The sequence below is a fragment of the Trachurus japonicus genome, chromosome 22 (genome assembly GCF_045865225.1).
Source record: "Trachurus japonicus isolate A0001 chromosome 22, Traja_1.0".
NCBI classification, from domain to species: Eukaryota; Metazoa; Chordata; class Actinopteri; order Carangiformes; family Carangidae; genus Trachurus; species Trachurus japonicus.
In genome coordinates this window covers 8,101,897-8,115,731 of record NC_140928.1, presented here as the reverse complement: position 1 = coordinate 8,115,731, position 13,835 = coordinate 8,101,897, and the positions used below count along the sequence as shown (strand labels likewise).

General features: G+C 43.5%; 1 protein-coding gene across 4 annotated transcripts in view; it reads right to left on the bottom strand.

Annotated features, from left to right (window-relative positions):
* fndc3ba (fibronectin type III domain containing 3Ba) overlaps positions 1 to 13,835 on the bottom strand; it is a 100,210-nt gene that overhangs the window by 15,619 nt on the left and 70,756 nt on the right. For 2 of the 4 annotated variants that reach the window (XM_085766690.1, XM_085766691.1), the window contains exons 13-23: positions 13,441 to 13,565; positions 11,380 to 11,554; positions 10,834 to 10,920; positions 9,564 to 9,699; positions 8,583 to 8,654; positions 7,163 to 7,284; positions 6,843 to 6,948; positions 6,047 to 6,219; positions 4,754 to 4,867; positions 4,212 to 4,361; positions 2,700 to 2,980 (exon numbers count right to left, since the gene is read on the bottom strand). In XM_085766690.1, the coding sequence (XP_085622816.1) occupies positions 2,700 to 2,980; positions 4,212 to 4,361; positions 4,754 to 4,867; positions 6,047 to 6,219; positions 6,843 to 6,948; positions 7,163 to 7,284; positions 8,583 to 8,654; positions 9,564 to 9,699; positions 10,834 to 10,920; positions 11,380 to 11,554; positions 13,441 to 13,565 (1,541 nt within the window). The remainder of the gene's footprint in view (positions 1 to 2,699; positions 2,981 to 4,211; positions 4,362 to 4,753; positions 4,868 to 6,046; positions 6,220 to 6,842; positions 6,949 to 7,162; positions 7,285 to 8,582; positions 8,655 to 9,563; positions 9,700 to 10,833; positions 10,921 to 11,379; positions 11,555 to 13,440; positions 13,566 to 13,835) is intronic. The other 2 variants (XM_085766692.1, XM_085766693.1) reach the window with 1 other exon arrangement.

Below are 13,835 nucleotides of genomic sequence, written 5' to 3'. Positions count from 1 at the left end.
TCTGATCAGCTGATTAGCATCCACAGCAGAACCCCTCGGCTAGAGTGTCTACCATCATTTGACATTTAATTGCTGATCCCCTGTAACTGTAACCTTTCATTATAATTCACTCAGCTGAGTGAAGACAGAAGAGAAAGGGCAATGTTCACCCATCCACTGGGGTAATTAAGCATAAAGATAAAAGATGATGAGTGGCCGAGAAGGGAGAGAGTGGAAGATAAAGAAGCTTAGTTTCTGATGATGAGGGATTCCATTTAGTCCTGAGGGGATTCGCATATCGAAGTTCAGACATATGCATTTTTGTATCATTGTGACATAAAAAAAAGAAGATGAACAGTTTCTGAACCAAAATTGGTAAGTCAGTGGTCACTGCACATCCACAAGACTTTTAACCATGTCTCATACTGGGCTAAACACTGAACCCCCTACGCGTTCAATTATTGGATAATCAGCTTAATGACTGAAGATGAATGGAAAAATACAACAGCAGCTTATCAAGTGGAAAACAAAGTACCTGCCTGCAAATATAATCTGTTTTGTTACTGAAAAAGAAGAAAAATAAAGGAGTAGTTAATGCAAATCAGGTGAACGTGCGACAACATGTGGTGAGTCTCATGTTATTCTTCCTTCAGGTTTAGTGAATCTGAGCTCCATGACGTGTGACTGTGCAGCAATTATCCTGTCAAGGTGTCTTTATGGACTCAAATACCTTTCACCTTATTAATGGACTGTGACAGAATTAAGCAAAGGCTGGTTGTCAAGCCTTGTATTTGGGAGGGAAGAAAAAAAAGCGCCACCGATGAAAAGATGTAAAGGTCGTGGAGCTTTCAATGAAAACATGAAATGGAAATGGAAAACAGTTCAAATGTCAACATTTAAGTGCTTTATAATTTTTTTTAAACCTTTAACAAAATCACAAATATGTCAATGACTAGTTTTCTCCGGAGCATAAAAATATTTCTATTCTCAGAATGAGGATAAGGTAAGTTAAAACCTGCTCTACTTCAAACAGAGCAAAACACACACACACAAACACACACACAAATAAAATATGATTTATATTATCTGAAGCATCCCACTGCTGTAAATAACAACCTGCATTAACCTTACAGCCCCACACACGCACACCGTGTTCTGGCTCAGTGGCAGCCATTATGCAACAGCGCAAAGTGACATTAGGACAAAAACAACCTCAGAATGAAAACAATGGTGTGTGACCACTCTGCCTCTTCACACACACAAACACACACACCAAACCCCCCACCCCCTTTTTTCCCCCCAGTTCAAAGAACTCACTACACAATCACATGGATGCACACAAACACCAACACATGTAATCAGTGAATTGCTCTCAGACAGAACAACAACACAACAGTAGCTGGTGATTCAGATTACCAAGTGGTTGTTTACTTCTGCGACATCGCTCCTTGTATTGTGTATCAGGTTGCTCTAGATGGGGGGGTTGAATGACAATGTTGACAACGCGAAGCCTTTACTATCTTCCTGATGAATCACTAGAGGTGAACTCATGCACACCAGCAAATCTACACACACAAAATCTCTGTGGAAAGCATGGAGATTAAATGGGCATTTACTGTACCAGACATCCATGTTTTTAATAAAAATACAGCACTGTAATTCACTGTGGGAAATGTAGGATCCCAGTCAAAGTCTCTGCTTTTGTTGCTTGGTTCAAAAGTTTAACTACATCTAAGTGCAAACTCAACTGATGAAGTAACTGTTCAGTCAACTTTTTATCTAAAAAATGTGTGAATCATAATGATAAATCCACTACAACAACAACTGAATGCATCCATCCCTCATCTCTTTGGAGCTTTGTTGCTCTGGTTCTCTCCTGGTTTTGTTCAGTCAGTCTTTTCATAATGACATTTTCAGATAGACAAGGCAGCAGCCTTCAGCAGCAAAATACATAATCGAATGAACAAATGAATGAAAGAAAACTTATTTAAAAAGCTCTAGAAACCCACGGTCCACCTCACATTCATCAGGCTGCCCTCTGCCACCATGGCAAGGCAAGACAAGGCAAGGCAATGTAATTTTATTTGTAGATCCTGTTTTTTACAAACAGTTTGTCTCAAAGGGCTTTACATGGCATCATAACAACATCCTCTGCCCTTAGACCCTCACATCCACTGAGGAAAAACTTCATAGAAAACCCTTTTAACAGGGAAAAATTGGATAAACCTCAGGGCAACAGAGGAGGGATCCCTCACCCAGGACGGGCAGACGTGCAATAGATGTTGTATACAGACAAGAAATGCTGTCTACTGGACTGGTCCTGCACACACATTGGCACATTCATACCCCACACCCATATACACTGTTGTAACAGTCAATAGGGGTCAATTTGGTTCAGTATCTTGCCCACTTTGATGCATGGCCTGGACCAGCAGGGGATCAGACCATCAACATTCAAACAAGTAGTCGACCCACTCAACCTCCTGAGCCACAGACACCCTGTTAAAAAGAGTTGACGGCCATATATAGGGCTCAAAATATCTATCAATACAGGTTTATTTATTCAATATTTTGGTGTCTGCCCACCTATTACTGTCTGTGGTGTTTTATTTTTATCTCTACAAAATGTCACCCCAATGATTTGTGATCATCATCAACATAAATTACACTCTCCATCCAAGACAGCGACTACATTTTTTTCTATTTCTTCCTGTCAGTACCTGTATTCGGTGTCTGGCTGCAGGCCCGAGATAAGGTGACTTGTCCCTGATTCCACAGTGATGGTCTGTCCGTCCAGGGTGATGACGTAGGAGCTGATCTCCGCCCCGTTGCTGTTGGGCTCGTCCCACTTCAGGAAGAGGCAGGTAGACGGGGAGTGACCCGACTCCGAGGGGGTCTGGAGGTCCAGGAGGGCCAGGGTCGAGACCTGGTCGGGATTCGTCGCCGGAGTTCTGAAACTCACCTGCTCGCTGTAAGGACCGGCGCCCGCCTGATTCACCGCCTGAGCAGGAGACACAGAAAAAGAAATTCACATGGTGAGAGGGGTGAAGAAAAGGACAGATGGAGGAATGTGAAGAGAGAGAACGGTGGGATGAAAAGAAGAAGAGGATGAATAGAGACAGAGCCAGAACCATACAGATGAAGGTTAAGAGTGGAAGAGAAAAGACACAAAAGTGAAATAAATTGGCAGAAGAGCAGCAGACACACACACAGGAAAGGAAGGTAAAATAAAAGCGAGAAGGGCGACATGAATCTCAATTAGCTGTGAAGGAACATTAGCCCGTGCTTGTGCCCTTCAATCACTTTTGATTTATAATCATCTGCTTTATTGTCTCAGACAAACTCAGCGACAAGCAACTTTTTAACGCACAAAGCAAAGCAAATCCACCTATTACTTATAATTCATTTATTGCAATTGTACAAAATATGCAAAACTTGAGGTGCTTTTTTTTTTTACATCGAGGATTCAGACTTAGTGAGGTCTTGACTTGTTTCTTTGTCTTGGCAGTAAATTTTCTACATACCTCGAGGGTCCCTGATAACACAAATTACACTTCAGTAGCATTTCCTGATTTATTACGAGCTGTCACATATATCTCGGCAATGCTTGAAAAAGACAAAAAAACAAACAAAAAACCGAGGACCTCTTCATTTACCTTGCTGTGATAGTGTCAAAACATAAAAAGTGTTCTCATAAATCAAGGGCGTGTCAAACTGCGACATCCGACACAATAAAGCATCATATCCATCACATCAGGAACCACGCTGAGGTCGAGTGTACCGGTGTTTCTTATGGGGACATTTGTTGTATTGCTACACATATAAAAAGGCACTACTGCATCAGTGCACACGCACACACATTGATTAGGACATTTAGGATGACCTTGTGCTGTCCTCTAAACTGTATAAATGAACCCATAAAAAGAAGGAGAGCCATAAAACATTCTTATTATTATTGGATTGGTGGCTTTAGAGGGTAGAAATCAGAAAAGAGAGAGAGAGAGCAGTTATTTATGCACCAGATTAAGTCCGGGCACAAACAGAATCAATTATCATCAGCGTTTCCCTGGCCTCTGTTTATGTGCTTAATGCCTCCTTTGGCCATTTGTGTATTTGTTTCTGTCATGCTTATAACCCACTGGCTGTGTGTCTGCTATCTCTGTGGTCATATACAATCAATGCACCTTCCCCCTTCAAAGGCCCAGTGTGTCTGTGCATGAACGTTGCCTTACCTGTAGCCTGCAGCAGTAGTCTGTGGCAGGCGTCAGGTCTGACAGCTCACACTGTGTGGCAGATCCACAGTAGATGAGCTCCATCGGTTCGTCTTCCCTCGCCCACTCCAAACGATATTCAGAGATGTCTGTACCCGAACCCTCAGGACTCTGCGGCACACAGAAACACACACGCAGACATACACACTCAGCTCATCCCAGAGAAATCAATAGGGACTTGTAATGGAAAAAGGAAATGCCGCCGCCATAAATATATTCAAAATACAATAAAAGCTAAAGAGCTGCCTCTCAAACAGAAAGTAAACAAAAGTAGATACAGTGTCTTGTTAAAGCAAGGCCGAGGGGAAATGAGTGACAGGCCGTTAAAGATACATTTACAGGCTGGATTGCTGTGAACAACAGTCTCCTCCGTCTGTTTGTCAACAGCTTGGCAGCTTTTATGTCAGTGGAGACAGACAGAGGGGAGTTTGAGCATCTCTAAACAGATCGTGTGTGTCTCTGACTGTGATAAACACATTTGTGCGTTCGTTTGTCCGTCTCACCTCCCAGTTAAGCGATACGCAGGTGTTGCTGGTGGGAGTGATGACTGGCGCCCCGCACTGGCCGGGAGGACCCGCTGCAGTCGTCACCTCCGTCGGGTCGGAGTACGCTCCCAACTGCAACGCACAATCAGAGATAAGTTTAACCTGACACAAGTGGAAGAGACACGCACCCAGCACACAAACTGTTTCCCCCCCTACCATCTGGCAAACACTACCACAGCATGTGGTGCCAAGACAACCAGACTCAGCAATAGCTTTTTTCCACAGGCCGTCAGACTACTCAACTCACTCAAGGAAATTCCGTGAAATTCCATGAACATACCTATACATAACATACACATGTCTTTGCTGCTTCTGCAGTTTGCACTTTTTCACATTGCACTTTATTATTGCATCAAATTTCATAGGCCATTGTTTGTCTGTCTGCATATCTGTGCGCATTTTTAATATCGTTAATGTCTGTGTTCATTTTTATGTTATATGTGTGTGGTAAATGTATGTTGAATGTTAATTGCACATTAGGAGTTTGGGGAAACGTAATTTCGATCCCCTATGTAATCGACAGTTACACAGTGTGATTGACAATAAAGTTTACTATTACTACTATTAGAGAAATCACAAATCTTTATGTGCTCATACACTTGAGCCATGAGTGCTGCTTCCTTGGCGACTCCTAATCTTTCGGTCTTTTTATTGGACATTCAAGTGCATTAAAAATGTAAAAAGTTTTGCTTCCTTTTTTTATTTTTTTTATTTTCAGTAATACACATTCACACAGAATGTATGCATATATGTTCCTCCTTGGCGTCTCCTGTATGCTTTGTATATTGATGTTAGTGTGTGTGAGTCTTGTGTTTGTGCCTATGTTCCATCAGTCAGTCTGAGAGCTCGCTCTAGAGCGCTTGTCTGTGGAGATAATCAAAGCAATAAGATGCTAACTCCAGACTGTGGCACACTCCTGCATCCAAACATGACCACAGTTAGATAAACAGGACCAGCAGCGATTAGGTCAGAGTGTCCCAGACAGTCTGAGTGTGTGATGTGTGGGTGTGTGTATGTCTTTGTTCGTGTGTGTGTGTGTGTGTGTGTATGTGTTTCTATAACAGTAGACATCTGTTCTACTAAGAATTCCAAACTATGCAAGAGGAAAATTTGATTTTATAGTGGATTTTATGGTCTTTTCAGCTCAATAGCTTTTTTTGTTTGGAAAGAAAAAAAGAGGAAATGGCTTTTTTTTGTGTGTTTGTTTGTTTGTTTTTTTCTGATCATACTCCTGCTGTGTGAATCTCTCACCCCAGCCTCGTTGGCAGCCCGCAGGCGGAAGCTGTACGTGGCTCCAGGTAGCAGACTGCCAACGGTGCATTGTAACTCCGACCCGTGGTAAACCTCCGCCGGCTTGGCGTCCCCTTCGCTCATCTCCAGACTGAACACACACTCCTCACACACTCCCTCGGAGGCGGGGGAGTCTAAGCAGACGGAGGTAGAAGAAGAGATGGGATTAAATTACATGTATTTACAAATCATGCGTAATGGAAAAACACGGTGTTCGAGATGACATGTGTTTACCGATACATTTATAAAGGTACATTTCTCAGTGATTTGCAGGGGATTCTTTCCTCTGCCAGATGTTTAATTTTGGTTGCAGTGTGGCCAAGGTAATAAATGATGGAGACAGTGAGGAAAGCCCTCCAATACATTATGTCTGACCTTCAGCTCCAGCCAGTAATTGCAGCAGCGCTGCCTGAATGCGAGCTGATTAGGGCTGTGGCCAGCTGTATTAAACTTGGTAAAGCAGGAACTTCCTCTGCATTTCAGACTGGGAGATTTTGCCTGCCAGCAGATAACAGTACTAATCTGCAATAATGGGCCGACATTAGGAGAGTTAAGTCAGATATGAGGCTAGGTTAGGCTTTTAATGGGCTAAATTAGGGCTCAATTAGGGTGAAACATGGTTGACTGGGGTTACATTAGAGCTGGCCAGGAAACATATTAAACTGCCAGAGGGTGATTTAGCTGACTTGCGTAAAAAAATAAAATAAAATTCTAGTAAATAAAACTAAACCCAGTATACGTGGATGTCTGCACTCACCCCATTCTAACTGCACTTCCTTGTGTTTGGCTTTACCCACAATCCTTGGCGGCTGGCAGGGCCCTGGTGGGACACTTAATGTGCGGACCGGAACACTAACAGTGCACTTCAGGTGCAAAGACAAACAAGAAGAGAAGGAACAATAATTAGACACATTCGATAAACTGTTAATAACGATACTTGGGAACTTTTTGACCAGTGTGTGTGCAGACTGCAGACGTTCTCACATTTTTCTGCTGAACTCAACAACTATTCAAATTCAAAGTTCACAGGTCAGTCACTATTTTAAAGTTGAGTATTTGTGCGTGCGTGTGTCTTACCGGGCTGTGTCCCCCGGTGGTGATGCTGCACACACGTAGGCGGTAGACGGTGCCGGGTGTCAGGCGCTCACACATGCATTCTGTTGCTGGTCCACTGTACGCTACCTCCCACTGGCTCGCTGCTCCGGCAAACACACACACACACACACACACACACACACACACACACACACACACACAGAGAAAAACAAAGAAATGCAATTACACAACCCATCACATACGCAAGCATACGTGCATGTATATCTCCTGTTGTTATGTAAGTTTTTCTACAGATGACCTCATTATTTTCCCAGAAACAGAATCCCATTGACCTAATTTATTCCTTCTCACCACCACTTTGTGTTGCAGTTGCTATGTGGTGTCGGCTTGTGCTGTTGTGCTGTTCATTATCCCACCTGTGAGACAGCTCCTGTGTTATGCTAATTTAGATCCTGTTTACACCAAAACCAATTTTGCAGAGAATGCAAATTGCATTGTGATTATGTAATGTACATTTTCTGACCAACTCCGGCAACAACACAACGTGGATTTCACCGAGCAGACACACATAAGTGACTTTAGTGTTTTGTCACTTGTTATATTAGTTTGATTTACATCTGTTTCGCAGTAAACCTCCACACATACACACACACATGCACACATACACCCAAAACTTGAGTGTTGTGAATCACAGAAAACACAGTGAGATGAGTCAGACTCGTCTCAGTTCGAGAGTTCAGCCTGAGAGGTGTGAGGGTGAAGAGAGCTCAGGAAACAGAGGGAAAGATGTTGACGACATACAGACGGAGTTGGAGTTGATGTTTGAAAATTAAGTTGTTTTTTTTGTTTTAACTGCTAAACACACTTCTGAGGTAGCTGAGATAAATCACACCAGTTCCTGCCACAGACAGAAAAAGAACAGAGTGAGAGCTAAATGACCAAATCACATCAGTTTAGTCTAATTAACCAATCTATCCTGATCCTTAGGATGAACGACTGCTGAGCCGAACGACTTTCCAGAATTTAAATTCAACACAAGTCTCGACATCAACAGCAGCATCTCATTCCTCTTTCTCTGATGTGATTGAATAAAACGCAGATTCAATAGAATTATGCCTCTTTCACTCTTTTTCTCTCCTTCTCTCTCTCTCTCTCTCTCCGCCGTTATCGACTGAGTAAAACAGGAGGACATTTCATTTCCTGGAGTTGCTGATCTGAGGAAATCCAAACGGCGCTGTGCGTTAAATTGATGCTTATAAAGAGTGAATTACACAGGCCATTCTTCATAAAGGGGTAAGTAAAGGTAATGGGTAACACCGAAAGAACAAACACGGGGGTGAGAAAGGACGGCTGGAACAGTTTGAGCTTTGTTCTGGCCTCTTATTAGCCGATGGACAGATGTTCAGACACAGTGATAGATGTAAATCGATGTAAATCGTACCTTCGGAGCATCCCTCTGAGATCTCTAGCAGGTATGTGAGAGCCTCCGAGCCCCCGTTGTCCTGTGGAGGATCTGTGGGCGCAAGAGAGTGGTTGATTTTAGTTTTTAAGTATAAAATCAATTATAAATTGGGACCCAGACACATCGATGCTGTGTCTCAGCCAAAAAATATTTTTTGAAAAGCAGCTTTCAAAGTTTTTAATTAGCAACAGAGCTGACGCTTCGATCAGTTCTTCAGACAGCATGATGGTGAATATGGAATAATGCACGACTTTAAGTGCATGAGCAGCGCTGGAAACAATCCATGTGACTCGTGCTATCATTGTTGCCATAATCACAGTTATATTGGTTCAATAAATAAAAACCTGAGGCAAAAGTAAAGTACGATTTCTACAAACAACATGTTAGAGTCAAAACAGTGATGTAAAGACATACGGTATGATCTGTGCCGTGTTTCTAATATTACAGCAGTATTGTATCATTTATCGTGTTTAAGGAAGGACGGGCAGAACTGACTCCAGCAGTGCTAACACGAGACAGATGGATGACAGCCGACGTGTTGGCTTTTATGGCTTTCTCCCTCACTTCAATGATAACACCCCAGAGGCAGCAGCAGCTTGTCGCGGTTTTATTCTGCGACATGCTCTGCTGGATTTAATTTTTTATTTGTCAGGCTTGAATCTTTTTGAACTGCCCCGTACTGGAAGAAAAAAATATTCCTCTGGATGCACTGGCTTATTAGAGGGTGTAGATGATGGATTTATGTATGGTGTGTGGATTTCCACTTGCATCCACACACGTGTTTCTGTATCAGGAATAATTCTCTGTCTTCTTTCTTTACATGCCAGTTTACAGAACAACATGTGTGTGTGTGTGTGTGTGTGTGTGTGTGTGTGTGTGTGTGTGTGTGTGTGTGTGTGTGTGTGTGTGTGTGTGTGTGTGTGTGTGTGTGTGTGTGTGTGTGTGTGTGTGTCCATTTACCCCATGTGACGGTAAATCCGTAGGGCGTTGCCGCGGTGACACAGGGTGTAGATGGAGGGCCTGGTTTGTCTGGATTGGTGGTGCACACCAACACTTCGCTGGGACTGCTTTTTCCCTCAATGTTTGACGCTATGAGCTACAGAGAGGGGGCAGAGAAATAGGACAGGAGAGGGAGGGAGGCAGAGCGTGAGGTGACCAAAAGGAGAAAGGAAAAGGAGAGGAAGAAAAGACAGGATACAGGTGAAGGAAAGATGAATGAAGTAGAGGAAGAGAGGAGAGAAAATGAGTAACGGTGCAGTGGTGGACAAAAAAGATTCACAGTGAGCGTGGGTCGACGAGAGAAGAGAGGCTGCGGAGAAATCTATCAGGTGGTGAAGTAAGATCCTGATTAATAGAAACCATTACTCTCTCTTCTTTCACCTGAGCTTCATCTGCCTCCATTTCTCTCCAGTTTACTCCCTCCGTTATCTCATCCTGTGGACAATCTGTTTTGTTCCCAAATGTTCACGGTTGGATGAACATCACAAGGAACACAGAGTTTGGATGTGTGTGCGTGCGTGCGTGCGTGTGACGGCATGTGTTCATGTGTGTGCAGTTACAGTACAGCACATGTAAGGCCTTTTTGGAGCTTACGGCACCATAATAGGTATTAACACACATGCGAACGAACGCACTTAGAGATCTCCTGCAGCAGGAACATTTTGTTTCACGATGTCCTCAAATTATGAGCAGCGATCACAGCTTCTAAGTAGAGGTGGACGCTGCTCCCCGCGATCTTAATGGCGGCTGAATTGCTTTGTTTCGCTACTCTTTAGATTGCAGCCAATTCTCCGGTGGTTAAATTCTGTATTCCTTCCTCGACTGATGGATGTTAGATTGCCGCTGAAAGCTACATGGATAGGTTGGTGTCCTTGGAAACATTATGTTTTATCTAACAAGAGAACATCACCAACTGGGAACTGATTTAATAGCAGAACTGAAGAGGTAGAGCACCTGACAAAATATATATAAGTGTAAAAAAGGTTTCTACCTATATGAGATGATTCATAAAGTAGGATGAAAGGAAGGATAGTTACATCAATCTTCTCTTCTAGCTCTCAACAAGGGAGCATTTTTATCCAGCATATTTTCCAAAATGTATTAACACAAATGTAGGGTTCAAAATGAAGAATATACTGTAATCATTTATGGTTCCACTTTATTTTCAATTTTCTCATCCACAAAAATGCACATGAGGGTAGCTTTGATGTTGCAGCTTTACTTCACTTACCCTGAATTTATACTGTGTACTCCTCTTCAGGCCTTGTACAGTACAGGTCAAGTTTTCTCCAGTGTACTTTGGATGAAAGTCTGTTCCCTGTGGGAGATACACTGTCAGTACTGCAGTCTGTGTGTGTAAGAGCTTCTTTCTTTCGGCAGCGTACTTGAATGCATATAAATTCTTGAGCATATGGATTCAATAACTGCTGACTTTTGCACTCTTTGTGTGTGTGGGAGAGGGTTTGAGATCCATTATGGATGTAATTTTGAATATTTTCTCATAATCTGTTTTTTGAAAATACATCACTACCTGGTGGAGTTTTTTTTGTTGTTGTTGGTATTTTCCTCTCTATTCCTTTGGGATTCAATTGACTGACGGAATAAAGTTCAGTCAAATAATAAAATAGGAAAAGTTTCACTAAACTTAATTAAGGTTTTCACATTTACAAAAATATGGGTATGTATAACACGTTTCCAGCCACTGAGGGATGTTTATAATGTAATGGAAAATAACCTGTGCCAGTAATGTGTTTGTGTTTGTGTGTGTGTTACTCACGCTGTTGTCCTCCTGGATCTCGAGTGTGTACTTCAGCTGCTCCTCGCTGGGACTGCCCTCAGGACGCCCCCACTCCAGGGTCACCCAGGACACCCCGGCCCTGACCAGCCGTGGTGCCAGAGGCAGAGCGGGCAGAGTGCCCATGGTGTAAAACACCACCTCTGTGCTGAAGCCACTGCACAAAACACAATCACATTTCCAATTCACATTCAAATTTCCATTCCATTCACATCTTCTTTAGTTTTTCTTTTTGCCATTTTTTAAAATTTAAAATGCAGAAGCACATTATTGACTTGTCAGTTCATTACTTTTGAGGGAAAAGCGACAACAGCGCGAGAGTGAAGGGAGGTTGTACATCATGAATTTCTGATTTTGGCAGCTCGGGGGAGAGAGAGAGGAGGATAAGAAGACGTAGTAAAAAGAACACTGACATGATGAGTGCTCATTCGAAGGGAGTGCATGTGCAGTTACAGGTGAGCGCCCGTCCCAGTGGAGATGGTTCAGAAGTTAAACAAGAGTCATGATGGAGGGAGATAAGATATATGTGTCGGAAAAGACAGAGGAGGAGGAGGAGGGGTGGGGGTTTGTTTTTCAGCTGCAGGAGAGAAGAATGGGAGCATCCATCCAGCAGTAGGAGTCTGAGAGGTTGTAAAACCTTTCTCAAGGAAGAAAAATAGCGAGTGTAACCGAAAGCTTGGAGTATGTCTGTGAGTGCGTGTGTCTCCGCGGCTTCAAAAGGAACTTCAAGCTGAGGGATGTTTTAACCCTCCTGTTGTCCTTCTGGGTCAAACTGATCCAATCTGTTCCCTTCCTCCATCATTCCTTCTTTCCTTCCTTCCACAATCCTTTTTCCCTTCCTTCTTTCCTTCCGCTTTTGATCAAATTGACCTGATTTGTTCCCTCCCTCCCTCCACCTTTCCTTCCTTTTTCCCTTCTTCCTTCCTTGAACGAATCTGTTCCCTCCCTCCATCTTTCTTTCCTTCCTTTTTCCTTTCTTTCTTTCCACAATCCTTTTTCCCTCCCTCCTTCCTTCCCTTCGTCCTTACTTCTTCCTTCCTTTTTGACCCAATCTGTTCCCTCCCTCCATCTATCTTTCCTTCCTTTTTCCCTTCCTTCTTTTCTCCCATCTTTCCTTCCTCTTTTGATCAAATTGACCTGATTCGGTCCCTCCCTCCATCTTTCCTTCCTTTTTCCCTTCCTTCTTTCCACAATCCTTTTTCCCTCCCTCCCTTCCTTCCTTCCCTTCTTCCTTCCTTTTTGACCCAATCTGTTCCCTCCCTCCATCTATCTTTCCTTCCTTTTTCCCTTCCTTCTTTCCACAATCCTTTTTCCCTTCCTCCCTTCCTTCCTTCCCTTCTTCCTTCCTTTTTGACCCAATCTGTTCCCTCCCTCCATCTATCCTTCCTTCCTTTTTGCCCTTCCTTCTTTCCTCCCATCTTTCTCTTTGTCCGTCCTTCCTTCCTTCCTTCCTTCCTTCCTTCCTTCCTTCTTTCCCTTCGTCCTTCCTGCCTTCCTTCCTTCCTTGACGCAGGAGGAAAACAGGAGGGTTAAGGCATCCAAAGGTTCAGCCCGAGAGCATCATCACTTCCACTGCCTCGCTCCTGCTCCTCTCCATCACCTCCTCCCCCCCTGTCGCCCTAACGACCACAGGGGAGATGCTCCCTGCCTTAATGGCAGAGAGGCAGAGGACAAGAGGACGGAGGAAATGGAGGGAAAAATGACAAAGTGGGAGAGGATTCATCTCACATGCTACAGACAAGCCGGAGCATGTTTGTGTCTCTCTGCCTGCCATCACGGTGGCGGCGTGGCAGTGTACGGTGCATGGCCGTGGCTGACACCGATATAATTTGCCTCCCCGTAGGTATGGGTATCCATGGTTACTGGAATATAGCTTGAAGTCTCACCAGAGGGCCGCCTGTCACCTGCTCTTTTTAAAAGCTGACATGTATTTTAACGAATCCCTGCATCCCCGGCCTACTGCATGGAAAGAGTTGTGACAACTGCCTTCTGTGTTATGATGATGATGTGTATTTGTGTGTCTTCGGTAATATGCAACAGTACCTTGTGCCGATGTCGTTGTGTGCAGCCACTCTGAACGTGTAGCCACAGGCGGGGAACAGTCGTGTCAGCTTACAGTGTCTCTGGCTCCCAAAGTAACATTCTCTGAAAACACTGTTCTTCTTTCCCTGCAGAGGAGAAAAGGAGGAGGAGGAGAAGAGACAAAGTAAGACAAGATGGGAACAGATGGGGGGAGATTAATTGCATTAAGAAAGAAGTAAAACAAATGAGGAAAAAGTAGCATGTCAGAGTGAATACGTATGGAAGGAGAGGAGGAAGAGGAGGGAGGGCCAGACAGTGAGTACGTCTTATCTAAGGAGCTGAATGTTAACATCTATCTAGTGACATCCCATGATCGGAATAAGTGACTTTTTTTTTTAAATAAAGGGAAAGCATGA